Raw genomic sequence first — 25263 nt, 5'->3', positions numbered from 1 at the left:
AGATTTTTTTCCCCCTTTATTCCCTCATCTGGGTGCTTGTCAGATAACAAATGATGGTAGGGGCGTAGGGYATAGCAGAAAAGCCAAGAAAGGTATGTCTATCTGAATATATAAACTTTCAAAGCATTTTTAATTATTGGGAGCCATTTGAATACACATAATTTTCAACACTGTTAGTAAAGTGCTAGTGAATACAAAAATTGCAATGTTTCTTTTCAGCAAAATGCTAAACACAAAGGTACTGTTATGTTGAGAAACTAACCCACAAATAAATTGCTTTGCAGCAACTGAACAGCTCAGAAGTCTAATATTGACTTAATCTCCCATCTTGCTCACAGATGACTCCTACAAAATATTCTTGTGGTGATTATTTTGAACTAGGTCACCAGTATTTTGTATTTATGAAACATGTTCAGTTTTGATTTTCGTTTGTTTTTTTCCTGGGATCTCTGATGAYATTTTGTTTCTGCTGCTGCACGCTAGAGAGGAGAAACAGCACTGCACATGGCTGCCAGAGCTGGCCAAACAGAAGTCGTTCGATACCTAGTACAAAATGGAGCTCAGGTGGAAGCTAAAGCTAAGGTAAGGTGTGATGGTCCACATGTAATAACTATAGACTATTTATATTTCAGAAAGCAACGAGTCACATTGTTCTTGCACATCTCTYTTGGGAGGAGAAAGGCAGATGAAGCCGTAGGTTTTGGTGTAATGACCACTATGATGTTTTGTTACGTACTCTGTCACTATAGTCATGAGTGTGCTTGCATATAAGAGAAGAGGCAAGAGATATCAAGCTGATACCATGCCTGTTTTTCATCACTTTTAGTATAAATTATTTTGTGTTTAAAGAGTTTTATTTCATATGGGGAGTGGGGAAAATGCTTCAAGCAAGCGGTAATCGCTGTGCTACTGGCACCTGCTGTTATATCCCTAAAACATCAGACTGCTTGCATTCAGTGATACTGCTCAAGTATTGTAATCCTTCTGAAGAACACCTCACAAAGAGGTCACYGCAGAGATGCCAGCTCTGACAGTCCTTAGAAAATAGGCATGGGRGCTTTGTGGAAAGGACAGAAAGGAGAGCTGGAAGGGCATGTCACAGGCAAGCTGGAAATGCAAAGCTGCCATCAAAGGAGGAATAATTTACCTGTAGGAATTTCTCAGTAGGAGATGAAGATTAAGGAGAGCAAGTCTGATAGTGGATGGATGAATGTGGTAAGCTGTTTCGGTTGCAGTGAGACTGCTGTTGTGGAAGAATGGGAAGTTAATTTTACAACATTTCTCAGCAGTTGGAGATAACTGGTGCTATGGGAGATGTTGTGAAAGACAGAAGAATCAAGAGGATTAATGGAGGGAAAGAGTCAGGACACTCCAACAGTAGCAAATGGTTATTAGGATGTAGCTCAAATAGTGAAGGGACAGAAAAACGAGGAGTTCCAGGGCCAACACAGTCACTGACTTGACCTAACTGTAAGCTGGATTGGCCATCTATGGAAAGAGGGAGCTGGGGCAGGAGAGGGCGTTGGTGGAAAGTCAAGGAAAGTCAGGAAGGCACAGAAGAGGGAAGGAGCATAGGCCTGTGGGGAAAAAAAGATAAGAACAATTACAATTGAGGAAGATAAGGGAGGAGGAATAAGAAGTGGTCAAGAGACACTAAAGATGAATACAAAATTAGAGAAATAAGAGAGTTCAAGGAAATAAACAGAGAAAGGAGAAAAACGTAAGCAATAAATGTCAGCTTTAATAGGTCAGACAAGGAAAACTATTTTGCAAATAGGCATTAAATAAATAAAATTTCAAAGAAATCTATTTTCCACTGTAAAATTATCATCTATGAGTTGGTTCTCAAACAAAGTTAGCAGTAATAACGTTTACTTATAAGGAACTGTCTAAATATTTATAGCAGATAATTTCATATCTGCAAACAGTCTGACAATAGAAGTAAATCATGTGATCTGCAAATCTCCAAAGAGATCCTGAAAGTGAACTTGTGCTCAGAAGCACAGTCATGTTCTCTAAATACTTTCATGCAATGATTTAATTTGTGCAAACTGCCGTTGCTTGTGACCAATTTGTTATCATGAATAATAACTTGATGGAAGTAATAGATCCTACACTGGTGCCATGAGGAATTTGTGCAAAACAGGTGCTAAACAGGAAAAATTTAAGAGCCAGAAATGCTCTCCAGCAATTTGAGGAGAATTACTCTGCGGAAGAGCAGCACTTACATTCTGACACTGTCTCACCCTAAATCCCAAAGGTGTAAAGTCAGCGTTGTAGGATGGGCATGGGCAAAGTCTCACTAGCAAAGAACACCCCAGAACTTCTCTGATGCAAGATGTAGAAGTGCAGGAAAAGTAGTCAATACAGTAGGGAAAGATGGGGAGAGAAAGATGTATGAACAGTTTATGAGGAACAGGAAAAGCGAAAGTCACAAGCTTAGTTGGCCATACTGCTGTGATAGTGTGCTTATTCCAAAGATTGTGCAACTAAGAACGGGAAGGACAAAAATACAAAAACAAATAATGAAGAAGGAAGAAATTATCTATTAGACAGTCAGCACGAGGTCACAGATTACCTAAGTGTTTTCACTGAAGAAAAATAAATAAGATTTGAGACTCACAACAGGACAACTTTTATACTTGAAATCAATGGGGTTATGTTGTTCTGAATGAGCAGTTGGAAAAGAAAGTGAATTTTGGGACCACACTGATTTTTTTTTCTTCCTATTATCTTTTAAATGGTTGAATTTAATTATGCTCTGTTTCCTCAAAATGGTGTATAGATATTTATCTTTCTGATTTTTTAGTTTTAGATACAGCCTACTGTAAAGTCACAAAATATCAAACATCAAACAAAGACTTCACCAATAAAAAAGCAGCAAGTATATTATCTAGTACAAGTTACTCAGCACTAGGCTCTTCAAGTCATCCCAAACAATGATTATGTTGTTAGATATTTCTGGGAATCATAAAAGAGGTCAATATGTGGGGAAAAGAGGTATACATTCACTGCATTTTGAGAAAGGTCTCTAATTCAACAGAAAACTCAATGCAATTTACTGGTAAAGCGAAGCAAGACAAGTCCAGATTRAGAAAATTGGTCAGTTTTATTTACTATTATGGGTTATCTGTTTGTATGGAACATTGTGATGCATCAACGAAACACCAGGTATCTTTATGATATGACAAAGAGAAAACCAGGGTTCAATATTCAGTAGGTAAGATTTCAGTAGAATTAACATTCATCTGCAATTTCAAAAAGCAATAGAATCCAGACAAATATTTTCTATCTAAATATGCAAATATGAACCCTTGTTTTGTTATTATAGGACTGTACTGTTTTCTGTATGTTTAGGATGACCAAACGCCCCTGCACATTTCTGCTCGACTGGGAAAAGCAGAGATAGTACAGCAGCTGCTACAGCAAGGGGCATCTCCAAATGCAGCTACAACATCTGGCTATACACCCTTGCATCTTTCTGCTCGAGAAGGACATGAAGATGTTGCTTCTGTTCTTTTGGATCACGGTGCATCTTTAGCTATCATTACGAAGGTAAAGGAGTTGCAAAAATGATAACTTGAGTAATAAAATAGATCTGTAGCAAGTGCTACTTGTGAATTAGTTACTTCAAGAGTATGCATACAAATAATGAGGCTGTGCTTTGCTAGAAGGGTACAAAGCTTTGTGTTTTTATCTCAGAGCCTGATATATCACATATCCAAGTGATTAGACATGCATTTGTTTCRGAATGAGAGGAATGCAGGGCAGAAATTCCTTACGGGAGTAGATAAGCTGTTACCCAGACTTGCCCTTGGACCTTTGGTGGTATGAGAACAGGARCTGGCTCTTTCATTTTTACAGTCATTTTAATACAGATGTGGCTTTTTCTCGCAAAGGAGAGCTTCAAGACCTGTCAGAACAGTAGGAATAGGGAAGCTGTAGGCTTGCTGCCTGTAGGGATGCTTGAACTATGCGAGGGGCTGAAAGGAGAGAACAATCTCTTTGTTAGTCAGAGGTGTTCTCTGCTCTGGACTTCCAGACACTCTAGGAAAAAGAAGGCCCGAGGCTGCTATATAACTGTTTTCGCTTACAGAAAGGATTTACTCCTCTACATGTGGCTGCAAAATATGGGAAAATTGAAGTAGCCAACCTCCTGCTGCAGAAGAATGCATCTCCAGATGCTGCTGGAAAGGTAGGCCAGAAAAAGCCACTGCCGCTTGCATAGCAAATGCCTATACACGTAATAGTCTAACAATAGCATCCTACCTACTTACCACTACACACACTAATATTCACAGCTGAGGTTTATTTGGTATAGGTTTTATATCCCWGTCCCTCTTGGGGCTGCTAGGAGTCAGCAGGCTCTTGACAAAAGKGACTTCTACTGGCATTAATTGACAACAAAATTGTTGTGTTCTCTGTGTATCCATCCAGGGGAATGGAGACAAACCATTCCTTAGCTTCCTGCTCAGACTATTTACAGTCCTTATCAGAATTTTCAGGTATCTGGCTCTGCGTCTCCTGCCCCCCCTGTCTCCTGACAGGGGGCAAAGCCAAGAAGGATCTCGACCTTTTTAAGTCAGCCCAGCTCAGATTTTCACAGATCCAAGGGATGGCTTACTTATCCACTGCAGTAAAAGAAAAACAGTGCTAAAGGTTTGACCTCAGGGTCAAAATTCCTTACCTGCTCTGTGCTGGGGGCAGCACAGATACATGCTTCTCTGTTTGTCTGAGCCTAGGAAAGTTAACTGCACTTTCACAGCTCAGTAATGATTTTCAGATCTATTTCATTTTTTGATTCAAAAGTTATTAAAGACTCTTAATATATAAATGAGTAATAACAGGGTTTTTTTCACCTTGTCTGCTCTGATTTTCCAAACTTATGAGTTTTCCCTGGAGGCGGTCTGTAACARCACTTGTTTGTTCTGCATGTGTTTTTAGAGCGGTTTAACACCACTGCATGTGGCTGCACACTACGATAATCAAAAAGTGGCACTTCTACTGTTGGATCAGGGAGCTTCACCTCACGCATCTGCTAAGGTACAAGTACTAGCCACTCTGCGGGAACAATACATGAGATTTTTATATCACTTTATTCCCTATCTAGCTCYGTTCCTTCCAGAATGTATATGCTACAGTTTGCAACAACAAGGACCCTTTGACCTTGCTTATTGGTGTTTTGCATTCACATAAAGCTCTGAAAGTTGTTTAAAATGCTTCCACTGGTGAATAAAAAAAGAAGTAAAAAAAGCAAGTACAGACGCAGAAAAATTSAACGTTTTTAGTTCCAGTGAAGTTCCATCCTACTGAACATTAAGCCTTGCCTTCACTTTTCTGGTCTCCTTAGTACCTTCTCACAGCCAGCCAACTTTGTATTTTTGCGTCTTACCATCTGTGTAGGGTAAGAGGAGCTTGCTTAGCAGAGGTAGTGCTCCTATATTGCACCGCAGGGTGATTTTTGAGGTGTGATATGTTTTTCAGTACAATACACATAATTATTAATGTGCTTCATCATACTTGTACTACAGTGTAAATGGACTTCCGAGAAAATTAAAAAACTGGTCACAGCCCTGTTTGGGTTATGAGTGTAGGACTTCAGAGGGATGTGAAAAAATAAATGTTTGAATGTGTAATAGTTCTATCAATAGGAAAAAGAATTTAGAGAAATCTGAAGTGTCTGTATCTTTCGGGGATTGAGGGAGATTGCCCAGCAGTAACCCTGTTTTAAATACTGTCCAATAATCAATAGTCCGACAGCAGTAATAAATAAAACAAGGTTGAAGAATATCTATGTCCAAGCAGGGTAAGCAYGGTGTAAATACGCCATCTGAAATAGCCCAGATATAGTCCTAGATATTGTCATGAAAAAACCTTGTAGCAAAGGAGAGCTAGTGGAAAAGCCAATATCATGCATAGACAGACAGTCCTTCTTGATTGCCCTCCTCTCACAYGCGGCTGAGCACAGCCATAACACGAGAGCCCTTCTGCATGGCTGAAGAGGAGAACYGAGGCACCTGTAAATGGGAGGTCCCAGAATGCACAGTGCGAAAGAGTGGAAAGTTAAATAAATGTGACTAGCCAAGAGCAACGGCACAGTCTAAAATCAATAACGTCGATAGTGGCAATCTGCCAGAGCAGCGCCAGGAGGTGACCTGGAGCGATCGCTGATCTTTCACTGCTGCAGCGCAGTGCTCTTAAATGCCACRGTGGGGAAGGAGAGGCCTCCTGAAGGGGATGAGAAGATCCTGACCCAGTTTTCACTGAAATGAACCACTACCAGTGGGAGCTGTGCATCCTGTAGGGGCAGAGATTCCCAAGSGCTTGGGAAGCCCAAACCGAGGGGGAAGAATTATAGTATAATAATAAACTCATGTATTAGTCACCTTGGCTTCCCCATCTGTAACCAAAGAGTTTTTTAGCTGCCACTTTGGGCTTTCAGTGCTGGCTCTAGCGCTTTCTAAAACAAAGCATTTGCTAGTATTCTGTAGCAAGTGAGCTCCGGCAACACATTGAGCAGAACATCAATACTAAATAAAATTAATGGTAGCCTGTTTGTTGCTTTAGGCACCCACTGTGCAGTCGTCTGAAAGATGATGTGGTAACAGCAAATGATTTCCTGTTTCTTCTGTAAATGTGTTAAGTTGTATCTCTCATCACTAGCTCCACAATTAGATTTTTCAACAGTTGCTTTGGGTCTACCCCTTCTCTCCCTAACGCTGGTCTTACGAGTGGCTCCTGGCACGGCGGTGTTTGCCCTGACCAGTGGTTGCTGAAAGGATGTGGGAAGTGGCCATGTCCAAGTACAGCAGTGTGACACAACTAGCTGTTCTTTCGTATAGGCAAAAATTAGGCTTGTGCCTAATTTTAACTGGCATCTGTTTTACATTGCCTCTCTTCTTTTTTGTTTCTCAAGCCTCAGTTTTCTCTTCTCTCTTTCCGTCTTTAACCGCTTTCCTGTTTTACGTCTTTTCCCTAGCAGCCAGAATAATTCCGTACTGTCCCTCCAAACATCTCCGTTCCCTTCTGTGCCTATTCGCAGTGACAGAGCCCAGGCCTTATCATGGGGGGGTTGCAGATTGAGACTGAGCTGAATTTCAGCTTTTATTTTTCAGCTTTCTTGTTGCCTTCTCTTGGCAACCTGCTGCTTTCCATTTCACTGAAAGCAAAATATGTCCGTTTCTGAGGAAAGGGCTGGAAACTGCRTTTGTATACAGGAGCTCAGTTTGAAATACACAGATGGAGAGGTTCAGCACAGCTGAGAGGTGCTTGTGCAGTGATGGCTGTATTGTATGTCAGTCCTGTACGGGGAGTCCAAGGGACGGGATTGCGTTTGTTTTTTCTGATGCACTTTATCTACAGAGTGAGTGTAAAGTGGCCGTACACTTTCCTTGAGAGCTGTGGCACCACGTTTTGTGGGTGTCTTTGAGATTGCTGCAGCCTGCTTTGGTGAGGTGCCGAGCACCCCCAACCTGGGCGAAGTCAGGGGGAGCTGCACGGGGAGCACAGAGCCTGCACTGTGCCCCGCTGACTGCCCTGCAGTACCCTGGCCTTGATTAAATAGGCATCGTAATCTCACCCAAAGGCTGGTCGTGCCTTGGTCAGTGTTTGGTATTTGCGTGCTGATCAGTTATTTTTTATATTTTTATCTATTTTCTTCCAAATTCTTTCTCTTGTAGAATTAYAAAATTTTATCAAGCAATAGATGCTGCTTTTACATTCTTACCAGTGGACTCGCTTAGGTGCACATACTAGAAGGAATAAAATAATTAAAGGATGTAAGCCTGTAAAGCCCTATRCTTTAATTCCCCCTTGATCTGAACCAAAACAATCTCTCAAAAAGGTTAGAGTAAACACTGCAAGAAAGACTGGCCATATTTCACATATATAATGCTTTGACTCTCACTGGGAAATGAGAAAAAAAAAAAACAATAACAGCCGTTTCAAGTTATGAACACACATCCTGTTCTCTGTGTTAAAGATTTATATGTACATTTAAGGAAAAGTAACAAATACCTGTGAAATGAAAGATTCCTATCACTATAGGCTGCACTGTTCTGAATGGATAATTTTCCCCTAAATTTGAAAGTTCATCAGATTTCTCAGAATTCTCCTAGTTGTAGCAATCTATTTAAAAATAAATTGCTCTGGTATGCTCATTTGTACAACTAGTTAATACTGTATTTGGTTATATTTGGCAGAATTTTTCAAATTAATCACTTCATAGAGTCAAGTAGGTATAGAAAAGTGATTTTTCATGTTGTTTAATGAGTAGCTTGCAATGAAGTGCTTTCTGTTGACAGAACGGCTATACACCACTGCACATAGCTGCCAAGAAAAACCAGATGGACATAGCAACTACACTGCTGGAATATGGTGCTGATGCCAATGCTGTAACCAGGCAGGGTATTGCCCCTGTACATCTTGCCTCTCAGGACGGCCACGTGGACATGGTGTCGTTGCTTCTTACTAGAAATGCTAATGTAAATCTCAGCAACAAGGTAAGCATTCCTTCTGGTGTTAGGGCAGTAAATAAAAATAGCAACAAGAAAGATAGGGGCCTGCAAGTGAATTTTGTCCAATGCGATTTTGCAGGTTTTGAAAATTACTGCAGGTATTTGAATATGTATCATCATTTCTTCTAGCGAAGCAACTAGCATACAGCGTTTACTATATGATATTGGATGAACTGTATCTCARTACTCAAATTTTGTAGTACTACATATGGCAGAGGAATTTATTGATCCATCTCCCTTCCTTCCACAATACACTAGTCTGCCAAAACATGTCCACAGAGAAAAAGTCKTCTTCACCCCAGCAGTTAGTGGGGTGTTATGTGTCATTTATGAGCCTTTAGATACATGCCTGCCCCTTAAGCAACAGTGACAACTAACTTATTAAGAGAAACTGAATTTTTTTATAGGATAACGACAGTGAGGTGGTCTGAGATTTTGTTCATTAATTTAAGTAATTCTTCCTCCCCAAGGGGCATTCCTCATAGCACAGTGATTTTCAGTGTAATTTCTCCTGGGGACTGGAAAGGGAAGTCAATGGATTTTAGTTTCTATATCTATGACTTTATAGGCYATTAAGTCTGCTCTGTGGTAATGTTTCTAGCAAATGGCAGCCTTCATTCTTTAAATGCCCYCTCCCAGCCATCAGAGTTGTTGTAAAGTGCAGTTTCAGTATGCGTTTGTGTGGCTAAAGTGGAAAGACAAGAGAAATTTTTCATAGAGACTGTTTCTCATTCACAACAGGTAGAAAGACTCAGTGTCCTCTGAGGCTGTGTGGGGTGCTACAGAGCGCTGCCATGTTTTTCTGTTGCTAACTTTGCAATTTGTTTATTTTTGCTCCCTCTTGCAGATACTGACTTTCCCTAGTCTTAATCAAGTGTGTTAGCTTGTGTGGGGCATGGTGTGCTTTGTATCTCCAGAGTACAATCTGATGTGTATGCATTTTGCATCACGTTGACTGTCATGGTTTTGTTGCTGAGGCTAATGCAGGGAGCATGATTGCTGCTGCTTGGCGTTTTGATTCAGTCCCAGCAGAGGTTAATTAGCTGCATCATCCTTCAATCTGTTGCTATTCAGTTGCAATCTCTAGTTTCTCATTGTACAGATAACAGCACCCTTTGAAAACAGTTCCCTTGCACACAACTTAAGGATCCACTTTTCACCAGAGCTCATCACCTGTATTTGGAGCCGGACATTTAAAGGATGTTGACTTTTCTTTTTTGCAACAGGAATAAAGGGGCCATTCATTTCTTTCAGGGTCCACAGCATGGTTGGAGCTGAATAGTCAAAGCCATGTGTGTGGGCTCTGAGCACTTATTAAACCTTTTAAAAAATTTTGGCCCAGAGTATCCCTATTAGCTAACTTACAATTGATTATTTTTCTGTATTTGTGTAATGCAACCCACATAAGTTATGTTGTCATAAGCATTGCCCATTCTCCCAGCCAGCAGTGAAACAGTCACTCAGCAGTTACTACGTTTGGGAGCAAGTCCACACTGCAAGGCATGGGTTCGGTGGAGATGGTTTTGGGTTTAAGTGGTAGGAAACCGTGGTAAGAAACTTAACAAGTGTTTCTGCCTGATATGCCAACTGCTGCRACTTGCTGTTCTATCACCCATGTGAAAGAGAGCAGAAACAGGAGGAAGAAAGGAGAATTGAAACTTGCAGGGAAAGGAAATTCTTTCCCATTCCTAACAACACCACCTCAACAGCTAATCTCTTCTACCCCTTTTATATTAGGTCTTTTACAGGATAGCAAGTTGTATGGCTGCTGAGGTTTTAAGAATCCTAGGTCTAAAGTTTGGAGAGAATACGAAAAATAATGAGCTATCCAAAAATCCAGCTGTCAGTTCATATCATCTAGCAAGTCTGCATACTTTCTGGGCTGAGAGGAATAGACCGTTCAGAGAAATGTAATTTTATCATTTTTTTTCTATRTGTTAGAATATTTGAGTATAGAAAGTTGATTGATAAAGGGTAAGGTTTAAATCTGAGTAAATGTTCAYGGAAATCTTGTAGGAAGATAAACAATCATTCAATGTTCCTTTAAAAATCTTATTCGTTCTCAGGAAGTGAAATAACTGGGAGAGAAGAATTATCTTGCGAATTTTTCTTCAAATTCCATAATATAATTTGCTATCCCACAATTAATGCTGCATAAAAAAATGTTGCTTGGATAAWACAAACATTAACTTGCTGGCTTTCTAATTGTAGTTTCCTGCAATTCAACAAATGTGATCAGTAAGCACATCATACAGATAATTTACACCTTCACTTGCAAACTATCCTTTCATTAAATGCAGTAGTACTTTTTGAGCATTACCAGTAGAGGAATTTGTCTTTTAGTATTCACACGTTTCCACTGAAAGATTGTTACCTGTTGGTCCTAATTTACAGAGTGGACTGACACCACTCCATCTGGCTGCTCAAGAGGACAGAGTCAATGTAGCGGAGGTTCTTGTTAACCAAGGAGCTGCTGTTGATGCACAGACAAAGGTATGAACACCACTGTAAATATGTATTAYTTCCTTTCAGGGAAGCATGAGCCTGGGAACTAGACTAGTATTCAGTTTTAGGATGAAACTGAACTAAGCAGTGAAGCATTCCTCCTAATAAGTTATTACAGAATATATTATGAACACTAAATAATACTAAACATTCAAGTCTACATGTCTTATGCTTAGTCTAGTAAGCTTAGTTTTGMCAAATATTTAGAAATATGGAATCATAGGTTTCATAGGAATCATAGTAAGGTTTTGGAAGGGACCTCTGGAGATCATCTAGCCCAACCCCCCTGCTCAGCAAGGTCACCTAGAGCATGTTAGACAGGATTGCATCCAGGYGGGCCTTGAAGATCTCCAGAGAAGGAGACTCCAYAACCTCTCTGGGCAACCTGTCCSAGTGCTCCGTCACTCTCACAGGGAAGAAATTCCCCCTCACGTTCAGGTGGAACCAGGTAATATTTAGATTGTATCTTACTGTTCTATTTTACTGAAGGAAAGTGGCATTAACCTGTTTTGTCTATGTAAGAAAACTTTTAGAAAAGCTAGAGATATCTTTTCAGAGATGTCTTAGTTTTTTACCATGCCCACAGCCTCATCTACGTTTTGTAATTTTTGTGTTGCATGTACTTTTGATTCAGCTGACATGAAGCAATACGTAGTGGAATTGTTATTTAAAACATCTGCGTTTACAGCAACACAAATGAGGTAAATGCAAAGTAGACATTCCTGGTTATTAAGTGGTTAATATTTTTTCTCCTGATTCATGAGACTTCATGAAATGAAGTAGTCTCCTATTCCTGAGCTGCTATGAAACATCAATCCATAGACATGATTCTCGAAGTGCAAGCATCATTCGTATTCCTTCTATTCCTACAGTTGCACCCAGCCTACATGACTAGGTGCCTCTGAATGTCTAAGCCAGTTCCTTTTGCAAAGTATAGCTGAGTGGGTCATTTAATAAATGGGTGCATAATAGGAAACTGACTTCTTCTGATGTCCCAAATTCAGACCAGACTAGTGTTATCCTGACAGAAATATGGACATATTAGGTTCTAGGTAAATATGGCTCTATTCTGTTTTCAGAAATAGTATTGCAGATGAAACRTGTAGCTATTGGGAAAGAATTCTAAATCGTTTGTTTATCACTGTTATCTAATATAAAATACATAGACACAGTGATCATCCATCTCAAACCTAGTTGCCTAAGCATAGTTTTGCCTAAAGTAAATATTTGGACTCCTAAATAAGAGAGATCCAATTTTCTGTGGACTCCTAAATAAGAGAGACCCAACTTTCTAAGGTGCTCAGGGGATGGCTTTGGGGACCTCCAGCAATAGTGCCTTCCTACTTCATGGTATAGAACTGGGAGTGATGGCCGTGGCTAAATTCCAAGGGCCTGTCTACAAATGATTTTATCCTTACTAATGCTGTATGCAGTGCTCAAAAGTTAAAGATGATGCTCTCAATGTTGATTACAYTTAAATTCTTCATGCATTCTCTAGATCTCAGAATAATTCCTTTAAATGGGTAAGAAATCAGCTGTGATCAATTACTTTGGCTGTAGCTGATCAGATCAACTAAATGAACCAATTTTCACAACCTGACTTGCACACTTTGTGCAAAGCAGCAACTTCCCTAACTCTCTGCTATATGTGTGCCCCAGGGTAGATGCTGTACTTACATGCCTGAAACGTTCCCRCATATCAAAGCAATACTGCAGCAATATTACCATTATAGCATCACACTGATACCTCAAGAACGGCTGAATCTGTCATCACCTCTGGCTGCAGGTCAGATTAGGCAGCAGATCGTAATCCATGGCAGAGGGAAAAGTCATTGGGATCTAATTTCCTACTGCATAACTCCAGCTGCAGCTTTGTGTTAAGCTGCTGATTTCAGTAATGTTATTCTGGTGTGAAATGRAAGTAATTTTGCTGAAATCCTAGGAGTTACTCCAACTTGTACTTTTATAACGTATTCTCAGTCTCTGTTTTACGGATTTGGGTTCTTGTTATCAGCTACATCATCCAGCAGCAGATGAGATCTGCCCTGGTTTGTTCTTTGCACGATTTCCTCGGACATATGTGGTTGCCTTTCTGGAGGTAATTCCTACCTAGCTTCAGCTTCTGCAGTGTAACATTGCAGGACCTGTGGTATTAACTTGGTCAGGAGCTGAATTGCTTCTTAGCCTATAAAACTTGTCTCTCAGCGTTTACCTTTCTCTCACTCCTCTCTGTCCCACAAGTAGTGAATACTTTAAGGAGACATTTACATTGACAGGTGCAGGCAATCATGTGTACACTGCATGCTCTCCGGTGTCCAAATAGGATCCAGTTCTGGACTAATGGCCTTTTAGTCACATTTGCATGGTGCAGAGTCTGAGATACTGTCACAGCTGAGAGGGAGGGCGTGTGAGTTGGTCTCACGGCCAGCTTGGTGCGGTAGCATAGCGCTGTGCTGAACTTTGAGCCTGGCAGGTTAGGAGTGAGGAGGAGCAGGCGTATGACTGTGTAGAAGAAAAGGAAAAGGGCTTCAGTTTCTCATTCAGAGATCACTCCAGGGTGGAACTCAATTTCTTAGCTGCATCTCTGCAAATTAACCAAGTCAGCAGGTCAGAGCATATATGAGGAAAAAGAACTTGGTGTCTTATTTGACTGTCTAGAGCCTGAATCCTGTTGTCAGTAATAGTCATATCATTTTCAAAGTAAGGGCAAATCCCTTGGTGTTCGCACAGATAACTCCATCGTTTCTCTATTATATATGTAGCTGGTGCAAGCAGCGTGGGGGTTTCTGATATACATTAGCTTCTGTGGGAGTGCTTTGTCATTGTTGGGAAGTGGGGCAGGGACTTGCAGGCCAGGCAAAGTTTCTAGTGTATTTGAGCAGAACAACTGCTTTTCAGTGTGGCATATCACATGTCTGGGAAAATACATCCTGCAGGATTCCATGGTGGAGAAAGCTTGCAATGGCTTGTTCTCCCATCTACTGTGCTGACTCTCCCTCTCTACCTTGGGAACGGTCTGTTTSTTAGGAGAAAAGTGCCTGGGTGCCCTGAGAATTGTGTTAGAGTTGGGTGAGCTGGGTGCTGTTCAGTGGTTTCCTCATTTCCCACCAGCTGGGTTTGCAGAGGTGAGCCCTTGAAGCTCTGCATAGCCAGCCACACTGAGATCATCTGGCTTTCCACCGCRCCAGGAATCCACTCGCCACAGCCTGTGATACAGGGGAAAGTGGCAGTGCACTGCCTTGTCACACAGCTTGGAGTGGCATTATCCTGGGGACTGCCTGTTCCGCCAGCAGGACCACGGCTAACCTTGCGTTCTCTTTACTCCATTTCACACCTATATGCTTTCGTTACTTTATTTATTATAGCGTGGATGATCCTTCTTTGTTTTTGCTCTATTTAGCTTCTCTCCCCATCATCTTCCTTACTTTCCCAGGTTAAAKAAGCACTGGCTGTGTCACTCCAGTGCAGTATCTGTCAATGGAGGGAGAACACTTAATATCTTAGTAGGTCATTCAACTTTCTGGGTAGGCACCAATGTGCTATCATCTTCCACTTCTGGAATATGTTCTTTAATCATCATTTATATATAACTTACACTCCCTGTAAAAACATCCAGACTTTGTATCTCTGACACATGGGAGTCCTTACCCCTGCTCAAGTTCTGAGGCAAGAGCTTTATTTAGGGGATTAAAAGGGAAGATTGGACAGTGACATATTTTCTCTCTCAAAGCTATAACAGGCAAGAAAAAGAAATCTACTACTACAGGAAATTTATTGTGCAGGAGATTAGTTTGTATGATTAGAATTGATTCTTGCTCTAATACCTATAAGCATTTTCAAAATTACTGTAAAAGCTTGAATCTTTGCAACTGTGATTCTTTGTGTGTTTTCCTCCCAAGAATGTTTTTTCCTGAACTTTGTTGTAGAAGACTGCATGAAAGGGAAGTAGCCGCTGGTTTTGAAGTTCATTTATTGATGTTGTTATGGAATTCTCCTGGTTCTGCAGCATCAATTAGCTGAATAGCTGCTAATCCCAGAGCTGCAGGAGCCTCACTCGGTCATGCTGAGGAGTAAACAGCGCTGGTTTAGAGCGCCGGAACTGGAGCTCGAGAGGCCACAGTGGCATTGGCAGGGGGGAGCTGGTATGTTATATTAAGCTTAGCCATGTTAGGCTGAGCTCCATTTGATAAAACCACAGAAAACAGCTTATCTTTATCTTTTCAGCACCTTTGATGCTGAGACTCTGTGTTACGTAATATCATGCTTAACGCACGGAATGCTTATGTTACATCTAATATTGGGAGTTACAAACAAATTTGCAGACATGGATGTGAGCAGATTTTCCTTCTCTGGTGGTAGTGTTGGGTGTGTAAAAGCTATAGTGGTACACGTGATCTTGCTGTTGTTGCAGGGCCTTTATGCTGAAAGCTGGCACAGGTAAATACTTTTTCATGGCTCAGCAAGTTCCACATGTCACTTTTCAACTGTTTTTCCTATTGGCTAATGTCTGTTTAGGTTATAGCATTACATAGATGGGCTGGCAAAATAAGACCAACAAGGGAAGGGTGCTAGTTCAGTCAATGATGAAGAGCAGGATTTGGAGCTTTTATCTCAGTGCAAGTCATCTTTGTCAAAACTGTTGTTACACCCTGCTTGGGGCCGGGTCTCTGTTGGGGAACTGATGGTCTCACAGTCCCTGGTTGACAACTGTTTGGATAATAAAGCTCGTGTTAAACTGTATTTTGTTCCTAAAACTAGTGTTAATAGGAGATAATGGTGACTGAGAGGCMATGATGTTCTTTTTCAGGTTGAGTGGGCTACTTATTTCAGATTTATTCAGGGAAATTGGAAGATCCATCTGCCTACCCTGTTCTGACAGGAGTCCCATAGCAGCCCTGAGCGTGACAGCAGTTCAGAACTGAGCTGAGTTTTACACCAGAAAACCTTGTTTTCAGATGCAAACAAAGGATGGGAAGGGAACAGCGAAGGTGGGGAGTGGATCAAGGATTTCCTTTACTCAGACTGAACCCTCAAACATGGATATCTTCAGTATATCTTCATGGTTCGTTGTCTGTCTCTCCTTGCCTCAGTTGTACAGACGTTTATGTGGAAATTTCCACCCTAATAATATTCAATAATGACTCTTTGCAAGGTATTTCATTATGTTARGCCCTGATCCAGCAGAGCTGTGGAGTGTGTACTTACACATAGGTTTACCTGCTTTACTGGATGGAGGCTGGACGCCTTTGTGATCTTTGAATCAGGAGCGTTTCCAGCCTCATCAACAATAATACTGTAGTTTCATTGTCTGACATTTACAGCAGAAAAACAAAAACAGAGCAGCTTGAGAGTCAGCATGACTAGAAAGAGGTAGTAACTCAAGCTGTCATGATTTACGGTTATTACCAATGGAGAATATTAAAATAATACACTGAGATGATACATAAGGCTTGTGATAATTTCCCTCAGAAATTGAAGGGCAAGAGAATAAAGTACATTATGTGTTTCTGTGTGTTTCATTAGAGTGGAAACGCTCAGAATTTCTTGGGGTTTTTTTTTGTTTTGTTTTGTTTTATTTTGGTTGGGGTTTTTTTTGGCACTTACTCTTACGGCTTTTGATAAGCCCTTCCCAGCTGCTAACTCCCATATTGCTGCTCATTCTTTAAAACAGCTAGAAGCAACAAGGCCAACAGATTGCCAGAAAGTGATGAGCTTTAGAGCTGTATTAAACAAAACTCCCRTTTTTTCTTAGAAGTAACTTCTTAGTATTAGCAACTGTACTAAGTCTCTGAGAGCTTATACCAGTAAATATGACTCTAAATCTAATCTGCTATGCAGAAATGTGTATAACTGTGGGTTTGTTTCAAATTATTGAAGCAAAATATTTCAGCCTCCTTGTATACATTTCTATGGGGACTGAAAGTAGCAAGCTTGAGTAGTGATGAGAATTGCTATTTTTATTTTTAATTTGGTTGTATAAATCAYAAAATTTGGCAGTCAGAGTGATGAGAAGTATTAGCAGAATATCTGTCTGCAATGAGGAAGTTGGGAATAAATGTAAAATTGGAATCTTCCCAAACTAGAAGCAGTTCAGTACTGGAATATGTAGTGTAGCTGAGAAGCAAAAGATATCCTTTTCAGGTCTCAGGATTAGAAGGACTTTTTGCTAATTAGTTTTATTTTGACCAGTGCTATCACTGTGAATGCTGCTGGCTATGAAAATGATAGATGCTCTCTAGTGTAAGAGGAGGTCTCACATGCCCAGTGTATCTGTTGCACTCGCTATTGCCACTTCTGTGTCACTCTGTCATTGGTGATCGTGCACTGCAGTAGGCACTGCCTCATCAAATACGACATAACATGACCACAGGCTATTACAAAAAAGCCTCCAGATCCCCCGGTCTCATGGCCAGGCAGCATATTGTCACATGGAGATCAGAGTTCGGACAGGAAAACTGGTGTTTGCCTGCCAGGCTGGCAGGTGCCGACATTGCTACCCGGGCAGCGTGCGATGCCTCCAGCAGGGAAGTCACCTCCCGGCGAGCCTGTCTCCAGCTGCCGGACCTGACCGGCCCGGCGGCACGGATGGCTTCAGAAGGAGCTGCCTTCCGCCTTCGCCCCTGGGGTAGGGAATGACAGACCACGGCAGCGAGAGCAGTGAACGGGAAATGTCGTGGCAAGGGTTTCGAAGCCCTCCCAGTTTCTGCCACACACGATCAGAGGGGAAAGAAGAAAAGTTGTCCCTTCATCTTTGATTTGAGCAGCTAGCTGGTCACGAGTAACAAATAGCACCAACAATTACTGTTGTAGCAATTTTTGAAGGTAGCAAGTGTAAAATCTTTGTATTTACCATTTGTAGAAGGGAATTCATGGCATAGTGCAGTAAAGATCAGGGTTTAGACAGCTGCTGAAGGAGAGAGTAAGCTTTGGTCCTCTTTGTTTTGTTGCATTGTGTATTAAATTTTAACTGTTAATTGAAGTGTTTAATAAAATTAAGATTTCAACATGCTCTTTGAATTATTTTAAGACTGAGTTTTAACCTGAGAAAATGCAGAGTCCACTTAGTGATTCCTTGTTCACTATCCTTTTGCTAAGGTTTTGAAGAGATAGTTAAGAGTCTTCTGTGACTTGCTCAGTTTTTGGAAAATCTGAAAAAAATAATTATACTTTACTATAAAARGTCATTCAGTTGTGTCTATGACATTTGGTAGGTGAGCCTAGCTTCCCTGCTTTGCTTTTCCATCTCATGTCCTGTGAGCTTCCAGATGTTGTTGCAATACTCTTCAGACATTTTTAATCTGCTAATAAAAAAAGCAGGTAGTGAGGACAGAAAGGAAACATTTGACTTTCTCATCATTACGGTTGTCAGGAAAAAGCAACTTCTTCTAGTTTGTGTAACACAAGACCAGACACATGAAAAAAATGAGACCTTTTTGTCTTAGAGCCTCAATTTGCCAGCAGGCATTTCAGTTTCCATAGGGTTATACTGTACTGCTAAAGGTGGCAGATAGTCGTGTTGGCTCAGGCTTACCTTCTGGGTGTTTTAGGCAAAATGGATGAGCTGCTAGTTACAGTTTAGCCCTCAGCATGCTTGATTTTTAGAAAGTCAGTATTATTTACTTATTTATTATCATACTGTAGTAAGACCAATCAAATATGTGAACCCCACTGTGCAAGGTATATATGCACATTTATTTTAAAAGATAGTCTCTGACCCAAACCCTACAGTCTGAGCATTGGAGAGAGAGGCAAATCTTTATTCAACATCACATGTGCTGAAGATTACAAAGACGCAAGGCATTCAGAGAGGTTCACAAAGACGAGGACTGCACCAGCATCATCAAAGGGATATGTTCAAGGCTGGAGGTTTTTCACATAGGCCAAAGGAACAAAGCTATAGGGGATGTGTGCTGTTTCACGTCTGTTTTTGTCAGGGAATCCATGGGGTTATTCACATTTTTTACCTGCTTACTTCTCTTCCAGATGGGATACACACCTTTGCACGTTGGTTGCCACTACGGAAATATAAAGATTGTTAACTTCCTTCTGCAACATTCTGCGAAAGTCAATGCCAAGACGAAGGTGAGTTTTCCACCTTCATTTGCTTCCCTTTGGCAAGGTGAGGAGCGGGCAGTGCACACCGCAGCCGATTGTTTCGCTCTCCCTGCAGAACGGGTACACGCCGCTGCACCAGGCCGCRCAGCAGGGGCACACGCACATCATCAACGTCCTGCTCCAGAACGGCGCRGCGCCCAACGAGCTCACGGTGGTAAGTGTGGTGGCATGGGCAGACGGGAGGCCGCTTCTCTCCTACTGGGCTCAGTCATTCCACACAGTGCAYGGGGTTGTACCACAGCTGTGTTTCAGCAGCGGAAATGGGAGAAAAGTGTGGGAGGAGTTGAGAGGAAGAGAGCACAGGAAGCCCGTTCCCCTAGGCACCTATGAACTCCATGCCATTATCTTTTCCACAACTAGAAGAGCAAACATTTGACATTTTGCTTCTTTCTATAAAGAGTTAAAAACTTAGTTACCTACCATACCACTCCAAATCCATATATATATATGTATATTTTCAGTAACATGCAAACATTTCTCAGCCTTTATTGTGCATTTTTCTACAGGCCTGTTTCTATGCTTAGCTTTGCTAATACTGAGTTCTTGTTGTAAATATTTCAATTGTTAGAATGGAAACACTGCCCTTGCCATTGCTAAGCGACTTGGCTACATTTCAGTTGTTGACACACTGAAGGTGGTGACAGAAGAGACGATGACTACAATTGTAAGTACAGCTTATTTCAGTAGTGAATGGAAGAATCCTGCCTCGGCCAATGTATTCGGCTTTATTTAGTTAGTTAAATTTGTACTGAGATTTCAATCTAATTTTTGCCTATCTCCTTTCACTAATGTAAAGTGGATATTCAGTCAAATATGAGCAATATTATTTTTAAGGTGGTAAACCTGACTAGGATGTGTGCAGAGATTGCCAGCTGAGCAGAAAGTAGACAGAGTACTGACCGGTCATTGCTGGCATGTGTGTTTAATGCACATGTTGCTTGCTGCACAAAACTCACAAATGGAGGCAACAGTGGAAAAAAATCCTGGAAACTTCATTGGATAAGATTATTCTTCTCCCTTTTGAGAGGGTTCGGATTACCAAGGGACTGATGTGTACTGGGTTGTATTTGATCTAAGAGCAGCTATGCCAAAGAAAAAAGTGTTTGGAATTCACTGAACATCTCKTCACATAGTTTCTTGCCTCTTCTGAAAGGTGATTTAGGGCTGCCTACTCAGCCTGCTGCAAGCAGCCTTCGCCAGCTCCTGAAGCCCCAGCTCGCCCTTGGCTTACATACACATGAAGTCAACCCCCTCTGTCTTGCCTCTCAGGAAGGCTTGTTGCAGCATTAGCCTAGAGATACGAGGGGTAGGAATGATCGAATATTACCTGCTATAAGAAAAATTATGATTCACAGAATCCAAAAGATTTCTCAAACGGTCTTTTGTTCAATAAAATTTTGCCACGTTGCTCTATGAAGATTGTTTTCATGAGGCGAGGAGCCTCCACGAACCACCCTGATGGTAAAGACAAAATGTAGTCCTAAAAACATAAATCCAGAGCCTTGGCTCCAAATTGGCTTTTTTTCATTCTTTAACTCTTTTATTCCTGATTAAAAAGAGGGAAATGTGTCTCTCTGTGTGTGTGTGTGTTATTTTTAGGCATATCAGAGACAGAAAACTGTTGCTATGTGTTTCATGTTTTGTCATCATCAATTTGTGTAGTCTATTAGTGCAAGCAGGTGGTTGCAATACAAAGAGCGTTTGGGATGACAGGCAGATTTTAGCTCTGCTGCTTCATGTGCCTTTTCTTACTGTGACTTTCCTGGCTGCTTCTGTAATTCAGCAGCTTACGTAAAATCTACTTTGCTCTTTTTGAATGGCACAAAAGATAAATTTCAAAACAATACGAATGAATATGCCCAAAAAATCATTGATCTTTCTTACAGCCTCTCTTTAGGCTCTCCCAAGCATTAATTTCTTTCTAGAAAGATTTCAGAATATTCTTCTGTGACCTAAAAAATCAGTTGAACAAGATTATACAGAGTATCAAAAGACTGAATGGTTGTCTAGAATACAACCAGATAGCTGCAGGAAAAGTAAAAACATATTTTTATGCTAAGAACTCCCAATATGACAAGTCCATTCTTAGCTTGCAGAACTAATGAGCTGTGTTTGTGTCACATGATGAAGAATGATCATTTGTTTTATTCTGCGGATGAAGAAGAGTTAGTGAAAGTAGACTAGGCTTTGAATTGTCCTAGGAAAATATTTTATACGCTGAAAAGCATGTGCTATCTCAAATAGCTCTTCTTTTACTTAAAGAGAAGCCCAGAAATAACTTCTTTTAAAACTGAAGTATGCTGCTTATCAGTCACAAGTGTATAATTTCCAAACTTTGGAAGCCTAGATATAAAATCCGATTTCCAACTGAGGAACTTAAAAACTCAATTCAGCTACTGAGACTGTTTTTTGAGGCATGTGGCTAAACAACTCCCAAAGGTAAATCTAATGAAACCAGGGATGAACATAGCTAATTTTACTGTGATTTATACTCAAACACCAATAAAAACCTGATATTGCCTGAAAGAAAATCCTGTGATTTTGCTAGTTTAACAGAAATGTGTTTAAAAGATTTGCAAGTAATTCCCACAAAACAAATGTGAGGATTTTTGTAAGGTCTGTGATGTTTGAGCATGCAGGAACTCTTCCATTACATGAGGTGATGGCAGTAAGTCAAGAAACATAAACTGCCATGTGACTATTTATGAGGCCAGACAAAAATGAAATATTTTAAAATAGATGAAGATGTAAAAGGTGTTTAGTCCTCCTGACCTTTGTTAATGATTTGTTATTTGTATGGGAAGGATCAGAAGTAATGGTGGTAGAATAATAATAAATAAATAAAATGAACATGGAAGTTTTTTTTTTTTTTTTTTTTTTAACTTCATAGCACTCCTTGAATACTAACTCTGCAGAGCCTTCTGCATGACCTTATACTTCAGTGGTGGTTGTTGTGCTGCATGGCAGCTGGAGAGTAAAAAGTGCATGTGGTGTTATTCATGGGATGTATAGGTATTCTAGGAACAGATTTGGGGCATTCGTAACATTCTTTTTTTTTTGTCTTCTAAGTTTTTTTATATTGTTCTTTGCATCTGAATAATATCACGATGAATAAATATCACCATGAAAATGAACCACTTTGAATGTCTTTCAAGCAAAAATTCTTTAGGGGAATAATTTCACCTTCATGAGGCTAAAATTGTTCTCAATTGTAGGAAAAACACACAATTCACACTGAGGCACCTCTGAAAAATACCATATACATTAAGCTTGCTCCTAAATATCAGTATTTTTCTGATAGTAAAGGAGAAATGCTTCCCTCAAAAGAAAGGGCTATATAGTTTAATATAGATTACATATTCCTGCTCAAAATTTCAAAGACTATTCAAAGAGTTCCTTTAAAATCCCTTGACATGAATCTCTTGGATTTAGTGTACTTGTTCCTTCTTTGTGATATAATCTTTTAGGCTTTCAGTTCATGCTCTCTGCTGTGAGAATTTGGATATAGTTGAAAACACTGATGTAATATTGCATGTTTTTGTATTACATCAGGATAGTCCCTTTTACTGTGAAGTTTTATGCGTGTATACAAAGGAAAGTAAGTAAGAAACAAAATAAAATCTTATTTCGCTAATTTCAGATAAAAATATGTCCTATCTTGCATTTAGTTTTTGAAATAACTTTAGTTTTAGGGAGAACAATGCCTACACTCTGAAATGATTTTTTTTTTCTTTGACAGACTGTTACAGAAAAGCACAAAATGAATGTACCCGAAACTATGAATGAAGTTCTTGACATGTCTGATGATGAAGGTATTAAAAAATAAAAAATCCCTTGCACTTATTTTTCGGTCTTTCCTTGTTATAAGGAGAGTTTATTTAAAAAAAGAAAAAAGAAAGAAAAATGCGGTATTACTTGGATATCATCTTTGTACACTCATTATTGTTTGACGTTGATTGTTTTGTTGACATATTGATAGTCTGTTTTATTTGATTGTTTTGTTTATTTAAATCATGCAGTTCGTAAAGCCAATGCCCCTGAAATACTCAGTGATGCTGAATATTTGTCAGATGTTGAAGAAGGTATTTGTACATTTTTGTATTGCAGTGATGTTTAACTTAAGCATCTTCCTTTTATTTCAACTCTCTGGAAATTAATCCTTCGGATAATTTTTTCTTATTATCCCACTAACAATAATTTTTGCTTTATAATTGAGAATGCTTTCAAAAATTCTTTGAGCTATTGCTGATAATCCTCTAATTTTGTCTGAATCTCTCGCTCTCAATTTTTTACTCAAATTGTTTCCACTGTCCTGGGATACTCAGTCCTTTTGCTGCTGCTTCTGTAAAGAAGAGAATAATTTTGTAATTGTAACTGAAAAATTAAGTATCAGATAAAAGAGACCAATACAAAAAAAACTTTGAAAGAAATAGCAGATGGTGAAAGCTAACAGTGGAAGGAACGGAGTTATATTAGTAAAAAGAATTCGGGTGTGGATTCAGCACCGGAATAATTGATTTAAATTGATAATGAGCCTTTAGCTTTGAAAAAGTACTTTTAGGATGAAAAAAAGAAAAATGTATAGACATCATATGCAGTAAAACCACATCAGATAATGTTTGTCCTGTGTAAAGAGGCTCCTGTGCTGCACTTGAAACGTTGGTGTGTGCTAGGATTACAGGACGTGCCTTGTAGCTGAGATTTCTTCTGTACCGTTCTGCAAAGTGAGGTGAAATCTGTGCGAGTGGCAACGAGCCCCCAAGGTTTCAGCACCTGTAAATAAGCCTCCCAGGCTCTCCGAGCTGGCAGGACGCCGCGCGGCCCGTTAGGGTTGAGAGGGATTTGGCAGTATGTGAAACCTTGCTGCAGCAGCTGCTTTCCTTTCCCCTACCGCATCGCCTGTCGGGTCAGACCTTCCTCCTGTCCTYGGTGGGCAGAGGGCTGGCGGGTTTCGCCGGGAAGTGGTGGAAGGTGTCACAGAGCAATTAGGTCCCAAAACCAAATCCAGAGGCAGGAAGGTCTGAGTTTACGGAGAGAAGAGCGGCGGTATGCTGAAGGCTTTTTGTTTTGTCCCTGTTTGCTTGCATCAGAGCTGCAGTTTTTTCTTCTGTAGTAAGGAAAGTCAGTGGTTGGTTGCAATTTTCTTGTGGCTGGTTTCTCTTATTTTCATGCCTAGTAATATATGTACTTTCAATTTTTATAGCTTTTAACAGTAAGAAGTAAAAGCTATTTTAGCTAGGCTCATTGTGTTTAAATCTTGTTTAATTCATGCATTGAGGCTTTTCTTTTGTTTTCAATTTGTCACTGTGTTCCCAGTGCTGCATTTCCAAGTGGATAACGTTCTTACCATCCACCTGTGTTTTCAAAATAACTCTTTTAGGCTACTGTATTGGTCAAAATATAATACAGTGTTACTGTATTGTATTGAACAGTGATGCACAATAGTTACATTAGTTAATAGAGCARTCACTATGGCTTTATCCCATTGCATCCTGAGGAGTGGTACAGTTGAGAAACACTCGTGTACGGAATCATAATATCAGAGCCTAAGATGTAAAATGTGACTTTAGTGCAGGGCATCCTCTGTTAAAGCCAAATGCAATGCCTGAAGCAATGGGAGAGAGCTGTGGAAGGTTTTTGTCCAGTCACTAACTCTCACTTTAACAAAACATTTTTTTAAAAAAGAAAGCTGTTTAAGAATATAGGAAATATAATCAGTTCCTTGCTGGAGAATATCTTATGCAACCATGTTATTACTAGGGGAGCGAAGAGACTGGTTTATATATTACAAGGTCACTTTCAAAGCGTAACTCTGAACAGGCGCTTTCAAATAGGTATTAATCTTTGCTGAAGCATTCCAGTGTGCAAGGCATACAATGAATTGCAGAGGCTTGAGGTAACAATCTCTGGTCCATCTCCCTTTTGTGTCTTCCACATCAATAAAAATTACCAATGCCTTTTGCCACAGCTCCTCAACGTTGGTAGGGTATTTATATATAAAGCATCCACTTGTGCTAGCGGAAACAAATACACTCAAGATGGTGAAGCAATCTGACAAATCTCATTGCCAGAGAGCTCATTTCCAAGTGAGAGCAGGGCACAAATTTATCTCCCAGATCCAAGCTCT

At 40.2% G+C, this 25263-nt stretch overlaps 1 protein-coding gene across 1 annotated transcript in view; it reads left to right on the top strand.

The window, feature by feature from the left end:
• The window catches only part of ANK3 (ankyrin 3), a 202163-nt gene that overhangs the window by 103518 nt on the left and 73382 nt on the right, over positions 1-25263 (top strand). Inside the window, exons 13-23 of the mRNA XM_085309351.1 lie at positions 484-582; positions 3358-3555; positions 4097-4195; positions 4945-5043; positions 8304-8501; positions 10911-11009; positions 19005-19103; positions 19192-19290; positions 19705-19800; positions 22876-22948; positions 23156-23218. Of these exons, the coding sequence (XP_085165477.1) occupies positions 484-582; positions 3358-3555; positions 4097-4195; positions 4945-5043; positions 8304-8501; positions 10911-11009; positions 19005-19103; positions 19192-19290; positions 19705-19800; positions 22876-22948; positions 23156-23218 (1222 nt within the window). The remainder of the gene's footprint in view (positions 1-483; positions 583-3357; positions 3556-4096; positions 4196-4944; positions 5044-8303; positions 8502-10910; positions 11010-19004; positions 19104-19191; positions 19291-19704; positions 19801-22875; positions 22949-23155; positions 23219-25263) is intronic.

This window comes from Rhea americana, unplaced genomic scaffold, assembly GCF_003343005.1.
Source record: "Rhea americana isolate MKP2758 unplaced genomic scaffold, rheAme1 scaffold_296, whole genome shotgun sequence".
Taxonomy (NCBI): Eukaryota; Metazoa; Chordata; class Aves; order Rheiformes; family Rheidae; genus Rhea; species Rhea americana.
This window is presented reverse-complemented; position numbering and strand designations above follow the sequence as displayed.